The sequence below is a fragment of the Gymnoscopelus braueri genome, assembly GCF_963280865.1.
Source record: "Gymnoscopelus braueri genome assembly, chromosome: 13".
Lineage (NCBI taxonomy): Eukaryota > Metazoa > Chordata > Actinopteri > Myctophiformes > Myctophidae > Gymnoscopelus > Gymnoscopelus braueri.
In genome coordinates, this window is record NC_137615.1 from 21,320,544 (window position 1) to 21,345,576 (window position 25,033).

The following is a 25,033-nucleotide window of genomic DNA, read 5'->3' on the forward strand; positions in this document are numbered from 1 at the left end:
CACTAAGCGTCAGTTCTGCACGTCATCCCACAGTGTGGAGGTGAATGACTGCCAGCACCATTGTGCAGGTCGTCCAATCATCAGCACAACACAAGGCTCCCCCATCAAGCCACTAGAAGCGACATTTGTCTCTTTTGTTTGTCCTCAATGGATGAGGCAGAAGTACCAGTAGTGGGGGGGGGGGTTTAAAACTTGGGTGGCGTGGTACGTATCTAAATCAACCGAGGCCATTGGGTTGTTGAGTTTTATGAGGTGTGAGACCTTTGCCTGTTCCCTTCAGACCCTCTTACACTGCGGTCACAGCAAACGGATCGTGGATCACATCAGCATGTGACCTGGGCTCACCATCATTACCTCATTGGCTGAAATGACAGTTGACGCAAGCATGACATCATCTGCTAAGATGACCCGCTGCTAGGCTGCGTTAACCCTCTAAATGGTGGCATGCACGCAATCTAACAAACTTGAGGTCATGGTCTATTGACATTGAAACCTAGAGCGTTTTGCCAAGGGTTTACGAGGCTAAACGTCAGTTGGTTGTAAATTACTAATTGCACAACGCATGGCACATGAGATATGTTTTAAGGCACAGCATAATCAGCCAAAGGAGGAGAGGCAGCACTCGCATAGGCCTAGACTGAAGTAAGATTACCAGGTTGCCCGCCTGTGCTGAACCCATTCATTACAGAGAATCCCATTTTGCTGTAAACAATGGTTTATAACTAAGAACCATAAACAGAGCAGCTAGACAACTAGCAATCATGCTCTGTAAGGGTTCAACATTTTGCAATTTTGCAGATGAAATCTTTTACCCCTCACAAACAAGGCAAATTTCCTAAGAGAGTTGGATGTCTCCCTCAATCTCATACTAGCTCAGTTGCGTTTGGTGGTTATTTTTTGGTGGTTATTAAAAGCTACTTTTAACAGAAGTTTTATCAGCCTTTCAGTCATAGCCAACAAGAAAATAATCTTAGTAAAAATATGGTAGCACTTGCTATGCATCCCATGTGTATAACGCATCATATGAAATTAACCCTGTTTTAGTCAGGATCACATCAAGCACAAATATGAATTGTTCTTCTATAAAAACCTTGGCACATGACACATATACAGTACAGACAATACATGCGCTCCAAACGGATGCATTGCTAGTGGCAATAGCATTCTTTCTTATGTTTGTAACAAACAAAACAGATTGTTTTGTCCGCTCGAACTGAAAGGAAAAGTCAGAGATGTTATCAAGTTAGCACACGTCTATCTAATCTAACTAGAGCTTACATGGAACGTCCTAAAGAAATAACAGCCAACGCTTCGAGCAACAGTGTCACAGGGTCTTCACAGAAAAAAAATAACGCTTACATAACAAGAGACAACTTTTTTTTCTCTCTCTCTCACTTTACAAGCCCCTGGCTAGTCTAGCCCCTGGGTCACATAAATGAGAAGAAGAGAAAGGACATCCTTGAGAAAGCAGACAAAAGACTTTCTGTCTCACAAACTCATTTACTTAGGGGAGTCATAAGGGAGGTTAACAGTGTACATTCCCCCTGATCTTACGACAGCAAACCCCCCCGCACACACACGCGCACACACACACACACACACACACACACACACACACACACACACACACACACACACACACACACACACACACAGACACACTACAGTACCAACGAACCTCCTCATCAGGCACTTCAGCAGCCCTTGGAACGGTATGTCAGCTCCATCCGCGAGGGTGAGATGTTGGTCACCACAAGAAGAGGGATTCAGTCACTAGGCCCTCTGCCTGGAGATGTTGAATGTCGACAGCAAGTGTCACCGTGATAAAGTATGTAATTAAGTCATACCATACAAATAATAAATGTCACCTCGAATTTTGCGTCATACATAAAAAGTATGATGAGGTTGTATGTTTTCCCTGATGGGAACAATGGAGCTTCTTTCCACTCACCTCCAACCCTAGTCATGCCTTAAAAATGCCCCCGACACCGTCGCCGATGGCCTAGTGGTTAAGGCGCATATCACATATAGGCTCTAACGCAGCCTGACAGCGAGTCAAGGGTTCAATTCCCAGAGCCCGACGACCTTTGCCGCATGTCACTCCCTGTCTCTCTCCCTGTTTTCCTGTCTCTCTCCACTGTGTACTACCAATACGTCAGAAATGCCCCTTGATACTATTATTTCTGTAGCTCCAAGTATTGGACATTATTTATCAGCGTTGATCCAAACCTTGCACTCACTCTAAAAACAAGACAACCGATTTGTTCCAGTCCTTGTCAAAAATGTTCACGGTCCCCAGGTCACGGCTGAACTTCTCATATTTATGTTAGCTGAACTGCAGGCTGGCAAGCTAATTCACCGGCATGTGTTTTCATTAGGTCTCGGGGGCCGAGTAGAGCTCCCTCACTAACGTCGCTTGTGTGAACTCTGACCCCCAGCTTAAATGGAAAGGCTGGCAGAGAAAGAGGGTCAAGGCTCTGGAATGGGTCTGGAATTAAGGTAACAATTTAAGGAGGCATAACAGGTTATGTAACCGCCTCGCTAGACCCTAATGACTCCTGAGGCATCCTGGAATGTCCACCCTCAACAGATCCCTTTTTCATCAGCTTCTGTTGGTGGCAACACAGACCAGCTTTGGTACGGTAACCTGAAGCAAATCATACGCTGTGCACTCCTGGGCAAGTGTCCGATCAGTAGCGATCGCAATCTTTACATTAATCTTTACATGCCACAGAGCCAGCCACAAGAAATACAGTAGATAGCAATCACCTCTATAAAAGTGTTTTCGTTCTTTCATTCCTTCCAACACAAATACCCTTCTCCTAGTCTATTGGCACAAAGAATGTGGGTTGGCAAGGATGTTGTGTACAAAAATAAATCCTCATCATCCCTATTTAAGAAAATTATATTTCCCACCATTCTGATCCCAGTGGCTTATGTTCACCTTCAGTATAACTCAGTTGGTCCCTTTGCCTATTGCTGAAGCTGTGTGTTGGATATAGGGCTGCAACTATCGGTTACTTTTTCGATTAATCAAATAATAGAGAAGCACGTTTTTTTATATTTCTTAAATTAGTTAAATATCAACAAATTGATTAACCACTTCAGCGTTATTTTAACTTCATTGCACGCAATAATAGTGAAAATAGCAGATCAACAAGCTCGTATTGCATGGTGACACACTGTGAGCTTGTAAATCAGCTATTGCCACTATTTTTACATCTCTTTAATCATTTTAAACTTTTTGCCCATAATGACATGCCCAACATAGGGAAGGATTAAATGATCGATTATTTCGATTAACTGTTGCACCCCTAGTTGGATATCTCAAAACGTCAAACTTACATAATAATGTTGTCTCTTCCCAGTACCATGTGTAAACTGAGGTCATGACCTCTGCCGCCACCAGTTCCCTATTGTGTGGAGTTTGGCCCTCAGCATGGGGGACAGAGTTGCTGTTTTCCAGAATGAGAGGCTCTGTTTGTCTGGAGATGCCCTCCAGGTCCTTGGACTCTCGAGCCACAGACCATAACCCCAAAGGAGACCCTGCTGCCTAGGTGACACATTTCCCATAGACTCAGGGCTACGGATACAGGATAGGTGGGCACTAGCGACATCTGGGCACCTCCATGTAAAATTTGCTAGTTTAAAAAATGTTATATTTGAAAAATGGTCTTAAGTAATGTAAAGTAATAAGCATACATGATGTGAACATGCACGGTACATCATTATCAGACTTGATTATATCCTTGAAATTCTTGTTTATGCCCCAAATTGACTAGATATAAAGGTTTTGTAGCAATTTCTAGCAATAGTAGAAATATTAGACCTTAATGGTCGAATGTTTATGTTCTAACATGTATACTTTACTTCACTTAAAACCATTTTCCAAATATTCTATTTTTTAACATTTGGGAAAAAAATAGCCAATTTAACAAAGAGGTGCCCACTCTCCGTTGGTGCCCACATATCATGTTACCGGGGCAACTACACTGGCCAACCCTGCAGGCCATAAACACTCATTAATTCCTCATAAACCTACCGTACCTTTATTCATCCCTGCACGGCCACTGTGGCAATCGTGCTGTGTGCTGTGACCGAGGATATCAAATGGAGAGGAAAGTAATTGAAGCACTTGTAGCCTACTGCACCTGGCTGTAATATACCTATTCCATATAGCCTAGGTATAAATGAATACTGTAGATCAGTTATTTTTGTCAAGTGACACCATTGTACTACTTACAGAATGTACCAGGCTTAAGTCACTACCGTCCTTCCCAAAAGGCATCTTTAAGATTGCCATGAGCCGTAATGATGAGGGGCTAAAAATGAAAACATGTAGTCTGGAGGGACGTTTTGAATTGTATGTATGCAGTGGTGTAAAGTAACTAAGTACATTTACTCAAGTACTGTACTTAAGTACAATTTTGAGGTATTTTTTACTTTACTGGAGTATTTCCAATTGTCAGTACTTCTACTTCTACTCCACTACATCTCAGAGGCAGATATTGTACTTTTACTCCACTACAATTATTTGAAAACTTTAGTTACTAGTTACTTTGCAGATTTTGATTATTACAAAACATACATTAACCACATACAGCCCTATATACATTTCGACCATTTGAAAATAGCCAATTTACAAGCTCAAAACGCGTCGCGACACATTGTGAGCTTGTAGATCTGCTATTTTCAAAAGATTTTTAATACATTTTACATTTGAAAACTTGTGAAATGGGACTTTTACTTGTAAAAGAGTATTTCTACATTGCCGTATTGATACTTTTACATAAGTACATTTGAGTACTTTTTCCACCACTGGTATGCATGCTCCAAACACTAACACCAAACTAATATGTGCTTAGGCGCGCATGCGCACATAGATGTGGGCTCTTGCACTTCAAACCTCCATTGTCAAATGAGAAAATTATTATTTTTGGGAGCTGTGGTTTGAATATAGGGTTAGAAGTATGGGGGCTATAAGGGTAATAGTTAGGGTTAAGCATTTAGTAGTTAGGGTCATGGTAGGCTTAGAACTGTAAAGACGATGGAATGTTTTCACAAGTATAGTTATTTAGTTATAAACAAATATGTAGCCTGTCTATGTGTGTGAGTTTGGAGGAGAGAGAGAGAGAGAGAGAGAGAGAGAGAGAGAGAGAGAGAGAGAGAGAGAGAGAGAGAGAGAGGGGGAGAGAGAGAGAGAGAGAGGGAGGTTGAGATTGGTTTCTAGTGAAATTATAACTGCCTACCCATTATTTCTATTTGAAAAGTAGGTTAGGCTACAATATACACACCAGCAGTGTGAAACATGATAGATGGCTCCTGCCGCTGGTGATGGCTCATCTCTCCTCCTGTCTGTCTCTCATGGATGTGGGTCTTTCTCTGTAACAGAAGCAGAATGAATTGAGTACATCGCCATGAATTGAGTATCCACTCTGAATTGAGTGCATTATAGTCCTGTAGCAGAGGCCCTCAGATTTCGAGATACCCCTACCCGAGTTAGAACAAAACACAACCATGTTTTTTCTTATCTTTAGGGCCTCCCAATGGATGAAATGGATTGTTGTGAAATTTTATTTTGGGGCAAAATTCGTTTTTTTGGCTATTCCCGTTTAACTAATTATATAATAAATGTCCAACTACTTATATTTATTTTTTACTGGAACAAGGCTTCAAGATATTCTCAAAACACAACAAAACTAATAGTCACAATTTGCAGTAATTCAGAAGGTGGTGGCAGAGAATATTGTCAGTTGATAGATAGTATTGTTTTCAATTTTGAAAGGTTTTGGATAGCTCTGTGGATCAAATTTAGCCCAAACTAAATTCCTCTTTGACTATACACCCCACCCCAAAGAAATGTCTTGCATTATGAACCAATCTCTCTGCACCCCTCCCCTTACCCACTCAACTTCATAACTCCTCCCCTACATACAGGAGAATATTTATTTTTCTCGTGGACAAGCGCAGTGTCATCTTGTAGACACAAGATTTTGAAAAACATTAAATAGATGTTTTAACACATTAGGAAGGCAATCAGTGTGAGTGTGCAAAGAGGGGTGGGGGTGGTTATGGAGGTTAGTGTAGAGCTGTCAGAACCGAGTATCTACTGGGTGCCTAGACAGAGGGGAGTATGGGGGGTGGGTCAGGTCTAGAGTTTAGTGGGCCTAGGGTTCCCCTCAGGTGGGTAGAGGGGAGTATGGGGTCACTGGATTGCTCCCTGGGCACTTGGAGCGCAGAAGAGAAAAGTTAGGAGCCAAGGAGACCCTGAGCTTCTCCTCCCCCATGTCCGACGTGCAAAACCGCCAACAGAAATTATACGCCATTTCAACTAAGACAGTTTTGCAAACGATACATGAAAGATAAACTTGTATCTTTGCCAGAACTCACTCCAAGTGGCTTAGGGAGCCTGCGCTCTCCTCGTTCTCAGCTCCTCCAAAAGCAAATTAGCATTTGGGATGCAAACGATTTTTAAGTCACGGCACGCTGGAGGACGGAGTGAGTAGGAGGCAGAAATTAAGGTATTGGAATTTAGCTAATGCGTGAGGCTGAGAGGAGTGTCCCTATGTCGCCTGGCTCACTGGATAGTCCAACTGGTCCCAAGTGGACCTCCACGCTGGCTCCCGAGATAGGCACTCCCGAGATAGGCTCTCTTGAGTGGGCATAGGCGTTCGTAGTGGTGGTTGTAAGACCTCCACGTGGTGGTTGCATGACTGTGTGTCAGGCGGACAAGGGTGTATGTCGGACTGGCTCACAGGAGAGTCGGTGGTAGCTGACCACTAATATTCCCAGGGGCCCCCAGTGATCATTATGGCTCAGAGCGTCCTCTCCCCTCTCCAGAACAGCTCCAGAACAAAAACTTGGTGTTTGCCGAAAGCAATGCTTGTTTGTTGGATAGCAGCAGAGACACAGCCCCGGGTGCGGAGGTCGGTTAGATTGGGATTCTATGGGGAGACTGGAGCCCAGGGCGTCATGGGCTGTCCCCTATACGTACCTTCTTGCTGTTAAAATTATCCAGAAAAAAAGATCAAGGTTCAAGCTTATTGCCAGCAGTACCAATCACAAAATAAAGACATGTGAAATTAATTTTGCACTAAATCCTCACACAACTACTAGTCTCAGGAATAAGGAGATGTTTGTGACAAGCACATCTGCACCTTATCCACGGCACACTCCTCCACCACCCCTGCGTAGACACTAGATACATATTGTGATAGCTCTGTACTGACTTGCACACCCTCTCTAAGCCCATAAGGGGCCATTTCTCTCCACTGTATCCCCACTGAGGAGTCCATCTTCCCTATAGACCAGACAAGTGGCCATTTTTTTTAGTGTAGCGTTGTGAGCTTGTACATCGGCTATTTTCACAATGTTTGCCACATAATAAATAAAAAACATAATATTGAGTCTTAAGAGTAATTAAATTGTAACTTTAGAAATGTGCAGATACCCTATACACTGTTGGTTTGTTTACTGTTGAGTTAGAAAACAATGTTGCACATCAAGCTAACCATCTGGGGACCCCCCCAAAATCATTTGGGGAACCGGGAACCAGACAAATTTACAAACAAATTGGCGAAGAAATTTCCCGGTAAGGAATTTCTTCCAAGATTTGTGTAATATTCCCAGTCTATCACATTGGCAGCCATGTTTTTACAAATGTCACATGTCTAAAGAAGTCTAATTTACAATAAAACTGTACTAGATCTCTCCACACAACCACTGGTTGTTGTTTAGCATCTTTTAGGCTATGCAGTAACAGCTTATTTAACATAAATGTATGTTGTTTTTCTAAATGAGGGAAAGTAGAGGAGTCCTCACTACAAAAGTACAATTTCCGGTTAAACTAAAGGTATGTTTAAAGGACTATATTTCAGTATTTCAGTTTCAGTAAATTTCAGTAAATTACATTCTGACTCTTTGGATAAGAGTGAGCATTCTCAAGTTATAGCATTTTTGGTCACCTTTGCACTATTCGGATTTGCATTTTTCAGAGATTGGGGTAGTCTAAAGAATAGCCAAAAAAACGAATTTTGCCCCAAAATAAAATGTCACAACAATCCATTTCATTAATGGGAGACCCTAAAGATAAGAAAAAACATGGTTGTGTTTTGTTCTAACTCGGGTAGGGGTATCTCAAAAACTAAGGTCTTTTTTGAGGACTTGTTTGTTTACTAACATTGAGACTGGATGCACAGGTGATTGTTTCACGCAATCAATTCCCAACCTGTTGTTTCGGGGTGCGCTGGTTTCAGCACACCCCAACCCCCTCTTGTGTGTTGGCTAGTGAGGCGCGTCCTAGCGAGACCTGATAGAATGGGTTTCATTGCGCGCATACTGGTTGCACGCATAGCGGTTCTTATCAGTGTGACGTAGTCTGTTAAGGGGTCTAGGACCCATTTGAAACAAGCAGTATAGGCTTTCATGGGCTTTTTAATCCTATTTAGTTGACCTTGTATTTAAACTGTACTTTCATGTGCTTTTCCCCTTCAAACTTCTAAATAAAGTATTCAATCAAAAAGTGGTGTAAAGTAACAAGTACTGTATACAAGTACAATTTTGAGGTACTTCTACTTTACTGGAGTATTTCCTTATACCTCTACTCCACTCACTGCATCTCAGAGCCAAATATTGTACTTTCACTCCACTATTTGAAAACTTTGGTTACTTACTTTGTAGATTTTGATTATTATTACCAAACATACATTGAACACAATGTGTGAGCTTGTAGATCTGCTATTTTCAACAGATTGTTCTACATTTGAAAAGTTGTGAAACGGGGACATTCTGCATAATGAGTACTTACTACTTTTGATACTTTAAGTACATTTTGATACCAGTACTTTTGCACTTTTACTCAAGTACATTTTTAATTCTGGACTTTTACTTGTAGCATAACAGAGTATTTTCCACATTGCAGTATTGATACTTGTAATGAAGTCAAGAATGTGAGTACTTTTCTTTTCCCACCACTGAAACAGAAGCCTAACTTACCATTGGCTTCCAGGGTGATCGTCATGGCAGAGGGCTGGCCCTGAGCAGCAGTCTCTATCGTTAGAATGTATTGTAGGCATTCAAACCAACCTCAACGCACCGTCTCTCAGCTGTGTGTGTGTTTATGCTACGGCTGACAAGTCCCATTGTTTTGGAATCACCCTATATCTCTTTACTTGGATTATAATAATACATCGTTTTCGTGACTTGAGACAGTTGTTTGTTTGCAGGGCTGCAATTTTTCTTTTCTTTTTAAGATCATGCAAGTATTTACTTACGGATCCTAAACTCGACGTACGTTTCTTTCTTTTTTTTTGTAAGAAAGTTATTTTTGCTTCAATTCAACCTGATGCCAGATTCAACCATGATGAATAAGAACGGAATGGTGACAAAGATCCACACGCGAATACGGAGCGACCCTTTCACTGCAAATTATGATCTGGTTGGCAGAGAATTGGGCAGGTGAGTTATTGTTTGCGGCTTGAATGGTGGTTAATATTTATACAATATGATGGACTTTGTCCATCGACTGAAAGACGGCTGGTGTTGCCAACTGTATGGGTTGACTGACACAGTTGTTTGGACACGTTTATTGTACACTCGTGTTATCATATTTTCTTTCCGCGTGTGCAAATAGGGAAATGTGTTTAATTGAGCATTTCAGCCCTACGGGTCTAAACGCAAGACGCGTTAAGCAAAGTGAGGTCCGGGGACCCCCAGGGGTTCTTGGACCTTTTATTCTTTGGCTATTCAAAAATAGCAGATATACAAGCTCATAGCGCTGCACCGAGTGCCAAGCTATTAGCTTGTAGATCTGCTTTTTTTTTTATCGTGAAAATTTGTGCAAACCTTTTTGAATGATTTTTTTTTTTTTTTTTTTAAGCTAACATTTGTAACTCAAATCTTTGCTTCTGGGGGTCCCTGGAACAAAATATTTTAGATGGGGGTCCGGGGCCAAATACTTGGCCGCGGGGGTCCTTGACATGAAAAGGTTTGACAACCACTGGCGTACAGTCTGGTTCTGAGCTGACCTGAAGTTCCTGTCTGAATGATTACTCTAGATTTTATGGACAGGTAATTGTTGTCCTGGACTACAATTACTATGTTTTCATCCTATAAGTCATGTTTTGAACGCACCAAAATATCATGAATTAGTTTTTTTATACAGTTCTCCATAGATTTTTTTTTTTTAAACAAGACATTGTAAATAATAATGAAAAAAATAAAAATACTATCACAAGATAAAAATGACAGTAAACAATAACACAAAGAAAAAACAAATATTATTTTTTAATGTCTTGCACTTTGCTAAGTTTTTTTAATCATAGGTCTGCCTCAATTCTCAGAATTTTTCTCAGCCTCACAATCTCATTGATTTGAATTTAGGACATATACAAATTTATACTGTAATCTTATGATTGTCATCAGGGCTGGTCACCAGACACCAGTCAGTGTAAACAGCTCGGTGCCAGCCAGCTGAGCCAGGTAAACCTGCCAATCATGTCTCCTCGGATAGAATGGGAGGCAATGTCAATTAACATAAGTCTACCCCCCCCCCTCCAGCCATCCTAATGCTTTCCACAGATCAAATGTGACCCACAATGTATTGTATTTGAATCCACATTCTGACTTTTACATTCCAATGGTGCTGAATTGGGGGTTCCCAGAGTCCCAAAAGTCATTTTCCACACAATGAGTTGCCAACAACGTTCAGTGATGAAGAATCATCACGGCATAGTTCTGGTGTTCCTTTCGAACAACAGCTGGTCTTGTGTGAATCCTGCGTCCATCCATATAACTCCAGTTTTTGCAGGAAGTTTGCTTGTGTTCCTGTATTTTCCCCAAAAGTGTGGAAGAGGCTAAATAAAGAGTCTGTGCCAGTTGGTAGCACTAGCAGCCAGCTTTCCTTGTCGGACACCATGGGACATCCTGGGACAGCAGCCAGGGCTTTGGGAGTTGGCAGAGAGCTGGATGTGCAGAGTAGCTGTAGTGTAGCAGGCTCTATACACCCCCACCCCTCTCTCCATCCTCTTCACAGTACTTTGACCCAGCAACATCCTTAGATCAGGCTTCATAAACCCATTAAATTGCAGGAATTTAAGTGCCTGGTTTCCAGGAGAGCATCTTCACAAGAAAGGATATGGAGTTTTAGTAGGAGGGATGCACCATGTATGGTGTGACTGTGTGTGTGTGTGTGTGTGTGTGTGTGTGTGTGTGTGTGTGTGTGTGTGTGTGTGTGTGTGTGTAAAAAAAAGAAGTCACATTTAATGCGTGTGTGAGAAAATGGGCAGATGATGGCGTCACTGCCCTTCATACGCAAGTCATTCTGTCTTTGAGGAAGACAAAACAGACTCGACAGGAAACCAATTTCTTAATGTCTACCATTGCAGTTTGGGGGGGGGGGGGTGTTGGGGTGGTTGTTGTTTTTCTTAGGAGGGTTTTGCAGTCATATTTGATGAGACACCAATTGCAGACACGTTGTAACTGAGACTGACAAGACTAACCCTGCAAATTAGGTGTGGGATCTTCATAAGTGTCTATGTGGACGCGACGCAGGATGCTTGAGAAAGCACTTATTAGTGGTAGTCTGAGTTTGGTCTGAGAGTAGAGCTAAGAGAACCGTGTGTTCTTTAACAACAAACTTAAAATAGCATATTCCCAGTGCCAAACATTGAATTAAAGCACTTTCGATTTTATGACGTACGGTATATATACGTACACAGGAGAAACTGTTGCTGCTTCTGCCAGTTGTAAGGTGTGAATGCTGCATCCCTCCCCTCATGAAGGCTGTATTTAGTAACCTTTGACCTGTTGTCAGCCTTTGAAAGGCCTCCTGTTGTTCCTGGCTCCCAGCAGCCTCCTGTTGCTCCTTGCTCCTAGCAGCGTCAGTGTCTTTTCAGTCCGTATGTAGCTCCCGTCCCTCAGCGAGTGCCTCTGAACTTGGCAAATGGCAGAAAAGCCTCTGACGGAGAGTTTTTCCCTTTTCATTTTGTGCAACGAGTCTTCACCATTCTCTTTGGAGACTGTGAGAATGCAGTGAGAAAAGGAACAAGCCTCATAGAGTCAGATCTGAGATCCCCTTGTGCCAGCCAACAGAACCGGACTTTGACCAGAACAGTAGCTGGGATTTGGACCACAACAACAGAGGTCCTAGAGAGTAAAGCTCTGTGGGAAAATGACCACCATCAGGATGACCTAAGTGCTATGAGCTGCTGCTTTCATATTCTGCACGGCTCACATAGTTTGAATGGTGGAAATATATAAACTCATCATTGTTTAAACACCCTTAATTGTTGGCCGTACTGTACACACTTTAAAAAATCTTAAACTTGACAGATATCAAATGGACATAGTCAGCGGGGTTACGATGTCCCTTCTAAAGCTGGGGGTGCTTTCAAGGCTCCACTCAGGCTGTAGCACCAGTGACCCCCTGCCTGGCCCGTCCAGCTACGGTCAGGTGGGTGGTCCTCCTGGGCTAGGGGGCTGCTGTGTTAGCTGACCGGTCAGCCTGACCAGGCTTTTGTCTGCCGGCCAGCCTAAAAGAGAAGCAGGGCCTTGCCAAGGGTCTGGGTGGAGGCGTTTGGAGAATTCCATTTGTCCCCCGCTGCTGTCAGCTGTAAGAATGGGGAAGTGGACAAGGCCTCATTATCAGCGTGGGAGGCACAGCTGGCGATTGTGGAGTGCTAGACAGAGAAAGACGATTCTACACACATCGGACATCCTGCCCACACCCTCGGCTGACCCTCAGCACCTCCTGTGAATCCATCAACGTACATGCACAATTGCGCATGCAGCGTAAAAAAAGCTGAATGCGATGAATATTATTAGATTGTAGAACGGTAGTTGATCTATTGTTCTACTTTTCTCTCAAAACTCTCTCTCTCTCTATCAGGGAGTGGCGGGCATCTTACAAGTCCAGCTGTTGCATCTTGTGTCTTTTGTTTGTGCTTGACCTATGAAATTAGCATTATCGGGTCCCTGCCCACCGTTCAGAAACTACCCCCAACTGTCAGCCTTATCTGCTGCTTGTCAGGCCGTCCTGAAGGCCAGAGGAAGAGGAGGAGAGAGTGGACGATAAGACCTATCTCTCTTCATTGTCAAATGACATAAGACAAGCTAGTTCCTTTACATACTACAGCGTTCACCACTTAATTTATGATTTTATTGCTTTAACCATATCTACTCAAGCTGTGGTCAGTGGTCACACAGAGATCTTTCCTAAAAATCTTGCGTGGTCATCTTCTTCATGACCAGGCAGTTTACCTGTTATTATAGAGTATAATTGTATCTGTCTTGGGTCATAAGCGAACACTCTTGTCTTGTCTTATTTGATGCACTACTGACTGTTTGATTTGATGCGCTACTGACTGTTTGGATGTGGAAGACAACTGTCTCCGACCAAGCATATTTGAGAAGCCAGCAATGTGGTTATGATTATTCCATCTCCTCCTCACCAATCTCTGCCCCCCCCCCCCCCCTTCCTCCTTCTCAGGGGAAAGTTTGCGGTGGTGAAGAAGTGCATTGAGAAGTCAACGGGGCAGGAACATGCTGCCAAGTTCCTTCGAAAGCGGCGCAAGGGCGAGGACTGCCGCGTGGACATCATAAACGAGATCGCTGTCCTGGAATCAGCCGAGGCTAATCCCTACGTGGTGGCACTGCACGAGGTCTACGAAACCAGCACCGAGATCATCCTGGTTCTGGAGTGGTAAGGCAACAAACGTATACAGTACACAGCACAATCCTCAGTATTAATTTAACTCTGAGAGCGTCCACTGACTTACATTGAGCTGAGTTTTTTTTATGTTTATGGACATAATTGATAAATCCATCACAGTTTTTGTCCACTTGTCTCTATCTATGTTTTTGTTCAGATCCACCCTACTATTACTGTCTTTAACATGGGTGAATTTTGGCAATAATGATCTTAAACACATTTTAAACTTTCTTTTACTTGAGTATGTGCCACCGCAGTGTATCGCTGCCAGGAAAACTGGGATGAAATGATAAGGTTCATAATCAAGTGGGGGAAATGAGAAACCATTTAAGTGTCACACAGTGGAAACTTTCCATCGCTGCAGGTTTTCTTTGGTGAACGTGCACAATTGAACCAAACTGCCTTACTCAGAACTCTCCAAAGTCAGAGAGTTCTGCCTAATAGGGAGTTCTGTGAAGTTAGCATGGTTGAGAAGAACCACAGGTCTGATCTTACGTAGGCAGGATGCTGAGTGACGGGAACGTTAATGCTGGGGTTTTTGTTTTGAGAAGTGTCAGACTAGATAGAATCTTGATCTTCTCCTCAACACTGAGACTTCCTGTCTGCAAGTTAAATATGTTTTTGCTGAGGGCACAGCTGAATGTTATCTCAGCAACAAATAAAAGTGTCAAAGAAAAACACACGCACACACACAGTCACACACATGAACGCTCTTACCTTATAAGGAGATTCTTTCTCCTCTGTGGTTAGTGGATATGCTAATCTTAACCACAACACGTCTGATTCTCGTAACCCTAAGTTACTGTCAGAAACTTGCCATTTAAATACCAATGTAGAGCAACCGGATGCTGCTTACTGTGCACAGCAGCTTTGTCAGTGAGTACTTTTTTTTGTGGTAATTGTGCAACAGAGGCTGTTGACTATAATGTTCCTTGTATCTCAAGGAAGGCTCACGAAAGCACAGGTGCTCTGGTTAGTGATTACCAGTGGAATCCTAGCCACGGTCTGACCCAGGGAGTTCAGGGTGCTTGTCTGGCTTCTGTCTGGTCTGGTTGTGTGTCACATGACACTATCCATATCTTCCATGACTTTGCTAATGCGATTCTAATTAGGATTTGGGGAGAACAGTTAGCATCTTAAAAGTCTTAAATGACCTCTCTAGCGTCATTATAGACAGTTGTTAGCGTGCAATTAAGCCAAGACCCCGTCCTCCTCTGACCCTGCTGCTCATGAACTGCCCGCTACACAGAGGGGCAGGCAGGAAGCTAACCTCTTCCCCAGTTTCACCCTGTCATCCCCATCCCAGACTTGGAATGCTCCTGCAGAACAAAGGCTTCTCTATGGGGGTTGGGGTGGGGTGTGGGGGGTCTGTGTTTGACCTCTGACTGAAGTGTGAAAGAGGAAGTAGCACCACAGTTCACCCCTGCATGCCTGCAGAGAAAACATAGCAGTAGGTCAACTAGCCCAACAGCTACTCACTGGCTGCCAAGTGCCAACGCATTGGGAATACTTCATTTCATCAAGCAGTTAGCCCAGCTTATGCCTTTTGTCTAATATTATACAGAAGAGTTCTCTTATTATATTATATATTTTGAGATCATCCAACCACTGCTTTTTGTAAATTACACAGATGTTTATTCTCTTTGTGTACGTGTATTTAAAACCACGGCTACAATTACTGCAAGACCCTTGGCTGTCGAAGAGCTTCATCTACCAAACTGACCTCAGAGTGGGTTTTAATAACTGCAGACCAGTAGGACCATTTTCCATTTCCTGTGGGTTGAAATGTTAAGCAGTAAAGAGAGGGGCCTCAAAAGCAGCACACTGGCATAAAGTGTGCAAACATGACTCACACACTCGCTCACACAGCCACAACCACATCCCTGGTAATGTCAAAGAAATAGAAGTGAGAACTTGAATTCTCATCATCTCTGCGAGTGTAGCTGCAGTCCATCTAAGCACCACAGAAACCCCTACATAATAACTAGTCAGAGAAGAGTCCACTGTAATGGCAAAATGAACCTGCATCAGCAGTGACACTCCAAACTTTATGACCACCGTCATACACACATAAAACATTTATCTCGGAGACGGAGAGTGTGGAACCAATTGGACCCAATATAATTGGCAATAGTTTCCTGTAGGTTCAGGGGATGCAATTGATATACCACAAAAATGAGCGTACAAATTAATGGAAAGGTGATTAACCCCTTCATCTGACTGTAGGATAAAGTTACTGTAGAACATGTCACCACTATTTACGTCTAGACGTCTTATTCAACCGTACCAATATAATTGACTCCCTGTTTTTAGATAATACAAGGTGCATAATATACACGTGAAAACAGACCTCTCAGCCCAGATGTATTTGAACTCATAACCTTGAGTAAATAAGCAGATAAAGAGCGGATGACGTCCCAAATCCAGCACGAAGCCTGGGAACTAAAGCCAGAATCACAGATTGCGTAGCCATAGCCAGTCAAGGCCAGCTCTGTATCGCTGACATCTAAAGCTACACACAGCCTATGTTTATGAAAATGCTATCGCTTATACCCTCGGTTGATCTGGCACCATACAGTTTTTCCATGGCTCTCTACTTTGACTGTATTGCATCATTCCTACAGTAATTCTGCATTTTCCCTTGGAGCATAATCTGATCTTTTTTTAGTTCCTTCTCATTCCTTCTCCCAAAAATGCTGTTCTCTTTTACCTTTTACCAAAGTATAAAAAGCCATTATGTCAAGAGCAATACTGAACTCTCTAATTGCATAATGTAAGTAATGTCCAAAGAACAAAGTCTTTCATCTGACATCAGTGAGCACCCAGCTTTCGCAAATTGTCCCCAAGAAGACATTTTTAAACTCTCACTCAATGGCTGTTCCCACACAATTAAGAGGGTACATTTAGTACTATATACATAATAGTAATAATAGTAAAAATCTCTGTGGTGGTGGGCAGGGACTTTTACCACTGCGCCACCCGAGCGCTTCAGTTTGGTCATTTCAAAGAAGATTACAAACTATTTTTTTTATTAATGCAAGAACAATGGCTTCTATTTCAGCATGCTACCTTTCCAGGAAGAGAAAGGCTGGAGCTTCTATTTAGCTTTGAATCCCCATTAATGATGCCATTGGTAGGGCAGGAATAAGGCTGTAAGCAGCCTTATACTGTGTGTTCCCCAATCCTCAGTTTTCAACATTCATATAAAAGATATGCTTCAAAGCACATTCACATGTGTCTCATTTCCTTTTCCCAAATCCCAGCACCAGGCCCTCCTTGTATTCACTGTATATTTGAACCGGTGCAGGAATATTTGTTGGAGCTCTCCTGTGCTCTTAAACGCCTCAACAAGTGGGGTGGGTGGTATGGCAGCTATTTTCACAGCTGAGGACAGTAAAGAGTGCAGGGGTGCGAGGCTAACAAGGGATTGTGTAGTGATAGTTATGTAACAATATATGTGCCCAGGGCTGGGTCACAGAATTTCCTCTGAAGATAGAAAGCATGTGTGTGTGCCATCTAAATCCCTCACACATGGTTCTGCTTTTTGGGGCTAACCTGTCAGCTTTAGGTACCGATATGATTGCGGAGCATCCAACATAAATCCACCATGTCTCTCCAGTTCATTGAACATTGTTACACAAGCACACCCATTTTCACAACAATAAGAAGTCGCCTTGATTTTTATAATTAGCTTTCCTAAAAAAGTGTTGCCAAAGAACAGGATAATCCCTAATGGGGCCTGCTCAAGTGTTGATAATCCAAGATTTGTCGGGAGCTTCCCAGACTGGGATTTATACCTCCAGTTGATTATAATTCCCTTCTGCATCCACTGGAGTCAGTGTGGGGTCTATTCCAGGACAGGAGCCTTAGGTTTTTGATATTGTAGATATATTTGCCAATGTTCCTGCTGGTTTCCTTTTGTTTTGTTCTGTTATCTGATTGGAGTTTGTGCACGCTGATATGACCCTCATATCTGCAGTCATAAACCTTGGGTCAGGGAGGCACTGAGTTTGAGAGGTGTGGTACCTAATGGCTCTCCTGATTTATGTTGAACTGACATGCTGTGTGTGTGTGGGTTTGACTGGACCTTGTTTCTCCCAGCCAAAGTACACTAGTGGGGTGGTTTGGGGGCGGTGTGCAAAATTATGTAATTTTATTTTTTAATGAGTGGTTGACATAGGGCTAGATTGTACTGCTTACGAAATAGGTTGGAATTTGCCATTGTCATCCTGATTGTGTGATAAATGTGTATCGAGAGGAAGGGCGTACTCTCACTATTCATGGTACAATTTATTATGAGAAGTAAAAAATGAATAAGCTTAAGTGAAAGTGAGCCAAGTTAAACGCCATAGAGGTGGAGTTTATCCATGAAGTTCTTTTTTACTCGACTTATCCTAATTTTTGTTCCCGCCTTTCCTTCCTTTGCTCTCTTCACAGTGCTGCTGGTGGAGAGATCTTCGACCAGTGTTTTGCTGAAAACGACGAGGCCTTCACAGAGAAGGATGTGATCAGGCTGGTCAGACAGATCCTAACTGGTGTGGCCTGCCTACATCGCTCCAATGTGGTCCATCTAGATCTAAAAGTATGTACACTACGGGACCATGGGACATTCTGTCGTCTACAGTGGCAAGACTATCTTACTTTACAAATATACCATCACCCTGTTATGCCAACAAAGCTCAGAATGTAACAACCCTGACTGGGTTAAATATTTCGGATCCATTTTCCACATTATCGTGTTACCCGTATATTTTTCTTTGCCAAGTCACCACTGTTTCAGATTAATCCAATTAATTGTTTCCTTCTGCTATTAGATTAGGTGTAAAAGAGAGTTGTATCTGAATGGGACTGACTGGACAAATAAAGGCTAATTAAAAATAACACATTTAGGAGAGTAAGAACACATTTTTCAATGTGGACAATTTTGCAATGATCCACATGATAATGAAGAAGGTGCTACTCTTCACTGTGTGATTTAAACCATGTACCTTCCAGCCAGTCTGTCTCCTAGATGTAGTGTACACACTTTCATGTAAGTCTAATTAGTTGGGATGTATTTCATCTCATCTGGTTTAGTGGATGATCTTGGCTTAGAAAAAACTGCTAGATTTTGATAGATGGAGCCAGATTAAATCCTCTTTGCACGGTTTCGTTCAGATTGTTTTGCTAATTCTGATCATCTGGAAGTAATGCAGATCTCAGGTGGGGGGTGGCTCTGTCCAACTGAATTAATTACTAGAGATTGTGTGACCTCTGTCTAATCGACTTTTTGCCTCTGTCATCTCCAGCCCCAAAACATCCTGCTGACCAGTGCCAGACCCCTGGGGGACATCCGCATCGTGGACTTTGGCCTGTCCAGACGCATGGACAACGTCACGGAAGTTAGGGAGATCCTGGGCACCCCAGAGTATGTGGGTGAGTCGAGCATGCAGCTCTTCTGTGCCACAAGATGACCCGATTACCTTTCATATCCGTGCGAGTGTCAGTGTTATGGTGTGTTTTATCATGACTAATTGGAGCATGTGTTCCTGTTAACAGCCCCTGAGATTCTGGACTATGAACGCATCAGCACTTCAACAGACATGTGGTGAGTTGTACAAGTTAACAGGATTACTTCTCTGTTTTGTGTGTGCTCTGTCAGCCTGTATGTTGGACTGTATGTAACTTCAATTCACACAATAAAATCCTCAGTGTTGAGAATGTGTACATGTGTGTGTATATGTACTACTTTTTGTTTTTGTTTTTTGTGTTAGAATGTTGTTATATGTAGTTTCATTTTGGTTTGTCTTTTGTATTGTCTTACAAAAAAGAAAATAAAGAAACATGGTGATGACATGTAACAGATCCCACTGCACATTTACGTGTAACTCTGTTTGTCACCAAACAAAAAGAAAGGGTAAATACAGTGTCCTGCAACTAACACTGTTGCTTACATACATTACATGTGTATGTTTTCATGCAAAAGTAAATCAAGCTCATGGAGCCCCCCCCCCCCCCCCCATTATTGTATTATGATATAATTATTTTCTGCATGGGGCTTCTCATTCACGGTCGGTGTGGTTAATTATTAGCTAAGAATGTCAAAGTGGAATGCAACCTTGTGAATTAACCTCTGCTGTCGCAAAGCAGCCTCCAGAGTAGAAATGTAGTTCTCAGCCCTAACTCATATCCCTCTTTCGCCCTCTTTCTGTCTCGCCCTGCTATCGCTTAGGAGTATCGGGGTCCTGACCTACGTCATGCTGACCGGCGAGTCTCCTTTCCTGGGGGAAAATAACCAGGAGACATTCCTCAACATCTCCCAGGTCAACATTGACTACTCGCAGGACACCTTCGAGGGCGTCTCCTCCCTGGCTGTGGACTTCATCAGATCCCTGCTTGTCAAGGACCCCAGGTGAGGGTCTAGCACACACATGGGCAAAATGCGGCATCTCAATCAAACAAAGAAAAACAAAATGACCCCCCCAAAAATATGTGTATATGCATAGGTTAATGCATTTGTTTGAGACAAATTTAACTTGACTCCAATGAATGGTAATTAATATTTACCTTTTGACTACATACCTGCATTCCTCTATCCGTATGTACTAAACACTTTTGTTTATTATGTAACGGTGAAACTGTCTGCCTTGAGTCCATATTTATAACCTAATGCAATGTGTTCTATCAGTGACCTGTGGAGTGGTGCATATCAGATAAGATAAGATACTGTATACATTTATAGGCTAATTTAAAAGTGGATACGCCATTGACATGGATTGCTTTATCTAAGTCATCTTTTCATTGTAACCTCAAGTACAAGCTGCCACACAATCCTGCATTACTGCATATCTGACTCAATGTATCAAGGATGTGACTCAAGTCGGTAACACATCCTGATGTGTGTGAGCGTGTGTGGGTTAATTCTTTGACGTCATTTATACGAGGCTCGTTTCCTTTTGTAAAAATCCATGGTTCAGCAGTCATAATACTGACGGTAGACATTTCTTTTCAGGCCCATCACTCTTTCTGGTGAAAAACGTCTCTAAAATAGTAACCACGACACATTCTTCCTGGTGAACGGTTCCACTCTCTGGGGGAAGCGTTGGCCTGTCTATCGACAGTTCTCCCAGACCCTTTTTACGTCACGGCTGTCACTATTTGATAAAGTGCTCCGGCACAGGAGCCCTTAATTTGTCACCACAATGTGTCAGTGAAAAGTAGCAGCAGCGTCTCTCTCTGATTCAATGCCATAATCTCCAGTTAGTGTAGTTTAATTGCAGCAAATTAGCGGTGGGGTTGGGGGTTGTAAGGGGGAGTAAAAATGAAAAATTCCTGAGTGGGTGACTAATTCTACAAGGGAGGGATTTTTTTTTTAAGTTTTGTGTTTTTTGCCAAACGGAAATGTTGAAAAGGAATAGTGGATAGCATCAATGTTGGTTTGGTTTTGCAATCTATTTGGGATTTTCCACTCACCCACTGTGTTATTTTGTTTATGTGTACAGGAAAAGAGCCACGGCAGAAGAATGCCTCAACCACCCCTGGCTGAACTCACACACCCACCCCCACACCCACATCCACACCTCCGCGGCCTCCTCGATGGACGAGCCAGAGACGAGCCAATCAGAATCGGAGCCAGAGAGCCCCGCGCCGTCCCCTGAGCTGGACTTAATTGGCTCGTACCTCACATTCCCGGGCCAGGGCGAGCTGAAGACGGGTCGCAACACATTCTCCTTCAGCGAAACCCAGTTCCCTACTCGGACTGACATCCAGCACGGTCTCATCTGCTGAGCCACGTGACTCTCTGACTCTCCGTGAGTGTCCAAACGTACTTGCCCACGGTAGTGGCCATCGAGACCCATTGGGGCTGAAGCGTTCCGATTTCAGGGCCATGCTATTGAGCTATATCTGTGTGGGATGCTGTACACGCGCTGTTTGCTGCTGCTGCTAATGCTGTAACGGATAAGAGGTCTGCAAGCTGATCTGTGTGTCTATTGACACGTGCGGGTGTGTATGTGTCTGTGTGAATGACGCATGCTACCCCTGCTGATGGGTGTAATTATGTGGGCAGGCAGTGGGAGGAAGCCCTGTCTTGAGAGCAGAGCTGGCAGATTGTTGGTCCACAGAGCAGAGGTTGCACTCAGGCACCAGAACTGAACTCTTCTGTGTACCAACCCGCCCAAGGACAAGCACTGGCTCTTGGTGCCTACAGGAAGATAACCTTATAGGCAGAAATTCAAAGGAGGGGGGCTGTTTTCTTCCAGGGGAAATGACTTCACTCATCAGCAACAGAACGCTCGACCCGAAGACTGACCCAGACATGCCTTCCATGATGCGCTTTGTTGATGAAGGAAGTAAAGGTTTGATGATGACGATGAAGATGATGATCCTATATACTCCAGGCATAAATGTTCCACCATCTCTTTATTTATTTATTTTGTTTTTGTTTTGTTTTTGTCAATTCAGATCCTTTACAAAGCCACATCCCTGCCCAATGTTAAACAATATTTACTATTATTATTATTATTATTATCTTGTTGGACAATCTTGAGCACTTTTCAGTTCATCATTAGACTCCATGTAATGGTGAAAAGTGAAAAAAAGTGTACACAATTCTCCACAATTCTCCATCATCAGTTGCCATAGCCATACTCTTCTCCAAGTGCCACTTTATTGACCACGCATTTTATGTTGTTTCAGTTTTTTTAATTGAATTTTTCTTAATGTGTCAATAATTGCTATTGCACGAGTTGCACAACTCTCCTGTACTTTTATCATTACATGGTTGCCATTTTCAATATGCCTCTATGGATTTCATTATCTGTCAACTGAAGAGTTCTTCACTCTCTGTGAAGAGCTCAAATATGTGATGATTGCCTTCAGATGGATGATAGGGAGAAGAAAATCTATTCGTAAGAATTTATCCCCAAAAAGTACTGAAATGTATATATTGTGTGTTATTAAGATTAATCTGTAAAATATTGTTTGCTAAAAAAAACTTGTGAGATAAAACGTGATTTTGTACCGTTGCTTTTTACTTATGAAACCCATTCCTGGTCTCTGTTCATAAATTTCAGGCAGGTTTGCACTTGTCCTTCTGGACTTTACATTAATATGAATAATGTTGATGGCATGAATTGTAAAATGTATCAAAGAAAAATAAATGTTCATTTTGTATCCCACTTGTCAAGTCTGATAGTTTTTTTTGTTTGTTTCCCCCCCAAGAACAGTAACAGATTTTATGCCTGACAGTATTAAAACCTTACCTTACGATAGAGAGACACAAGGTTACTTATTAAGTGAACAATACGTCATATTGTGTCACAGAAATGGTTGGGAAAGTACTCTAATTTGAGCGGATAACCACATTGCAATCAGAGAGGCTAAATAGATAGACCTTTATTGATCCTGTGGGGGAAATTAAGTTATAGCAGCAGCACTGCATGAAACACAGGACAGATACAGTTGCAGACATAGAGATTCTGAAAGATCTCAGAAAATAAAAGAAACAAGTAACGTTAATATAAAAGTTGGACCTGGTCATATGCACCTGGACTTACCGAGATTAGCATAATGTATAAACTATTAATATATAAATGTAGGCATACATTTCTTGGTAATCGCTCTTGTTTTGAGCGACCTGCCAGCACACACGTGCCAGTCACAGGTGTGTGACTGACTGGCACATGAGCATGGGTCTTGCAACTTTGTTGAGTTAGTGTGTGTTCCAAGCAGCAACACTGCCCCCATGGAAAAATGCCACGTTTGTCCCTTCAGGATAGGGCAAGTGAAGCTGGTGTTCCGTTACGCAGATTACGCATTATTTGATGTCAGCCCTGGTACCATTTGCAGGCAGGTGTGTGACTGGCTCAGGTGTGTGACTGGCTCAGGTGCCAATCACACACCTGTGACTCCAGCAGGTGTGTACTGGCTGCGTCCAATTGCGGTGAAACTTTGCACACGTATTCGCACTACGTTGAGGAACAAATGCCACCCTTTTAACATTTCCCTATTATAGTGCCACCAGGAGGCCGATCTTTTTTTATATCACTTCTACAAATTTTGTCCAAACATCACGTAAATCGGTACACATTATTATTTCTATAGTCAAGTGATCAAGACGGATCCGTCAGATGAATACATTAAGTTTTCATATTCCATCCTGTTCGGCGAATTCCGGACATTGCTGGCCCACAACCTACCTGGCGGAGACCTGTGCTCCGAGGAGCACTTTTTCAAGTTTCCTCTGAATCTGCAGATCACCTCAGTGTAGTCAAAATAAGTAGACTGTCTGTGGAGCATAAATCTGCCTTTCATCACAACATAGGACTATTTAGTGAAGAGTGAATATTGAGAAATACAAAGCACTCTGACCAGTCTCCCAGAAATATCCATCAGCCTCTCTTTACAGGAAATGCCAGTGTCCCATGAAGAGGAACACAGCTTTGCTTTCCACTCTAGTAAATAGTCATCTCTCTCTCTCCCTCTCTCTCTCTCTCTCGCTCTGCCTGCCTCTCTCTCTCTCTCTCTCTGCCTGCCTCTCTCTCTCTCTCTCTCCCCCTCTCTCTCTCTCTCTCTCTCTCTCTCTCTCTCTCTCTCTCCCTCTCGCTCTGCCTGCCTCTCTCTCTCTCTCTCTCTCTCTCTCTCTCTCTCTCTCTCTCTCTCTCTCTCTCTCTCTCTCTCCCTCTCGCTCTGCCTGCCTCTCTCTCTCTCTGCCTGCCTCTCTCTCTCCCTCCCCTTCTCTCTCTCTCTCTCTCTCTCCGTCTCGCTCTTTCTCTCACTCTCTGTCTCCCTCTCTCCCTCTGTCATTCACATACACACTCTCCTGCTTGTTTACTTGAGCCAGGTCGAACAATGGCCTTGCTCGCCAATGTTCTGAATTCTTTCTTTAATGTGCTCTTCCTCTTGTTGGTGGGCACTGGGCCAGTCCCTCCAGCGTAGCCAGCAGGGAGAAGGGGGCTCCCTGCAGGGTCTTGCTCCGGAGGCCCTGAGTGGAGTGGCCCTTTCCCCTGAAGAATATCCTGCTGCTGCTTGGAGATGTGGAATGTCAGAAATGTTCAGAACTGACGTCTCCTTCCTTTTCTCATTAACTAATTATTTACACTTTTCCTTTTTAAATGTATTTTCTGTTTTCAGGGGACATTGTTATGCTTCTGTACTGCCGCACTGCATGCAAAGACAGATGAATACACAGACCAGTAGAAGTGGCTGATTTATTGGTTGGTCTCAGAAACACATTCGGTGACTTTGAAGTTCTCTCAAATCAAAGGATTTACACATGCTGAAACTGTTTGTGCTGCTACCTACTGACTGGAGCTCTTACAGTATGTGGCTGTGCAGCAGAGGCAA

General features: G+C 42.9%; 1 protein-coding gene across 1 annotated transcript; it reads left to right on the forward strand.

Moving 5' to 3' along the window:
- The first annotated feature begins 9,082 nt into the window (after window positions 1–9,082).
- Window positions 9,083–22,866, forward strand: stk17al (serine/threonine kinase 17a like). Its single transcript, XM_080446224.1, has 7 exons — window positions 9,083–9,456; window positions 13,487–13,699; window positions 18,146–18,290; window positions 18,997–19,123; window positions 19,247–19,295; window positions 19,920–20,099; window positions 21,190–22,866. The coding sequence occupies exons 1-7, from the start codon at window positions 9,344–9,346 to the stop codon at window positions 21,473–21,475; spliced, it is 1,113 nt and encodes a 370-aa protein (XP_080302350.1). The 5' UTR covers window positions 9,083–9,343; the 3' UTR covers window positions 21,476–22,866.
- Window positions 22,867–25,033: the final 2,167 nt, after the last annotated feature.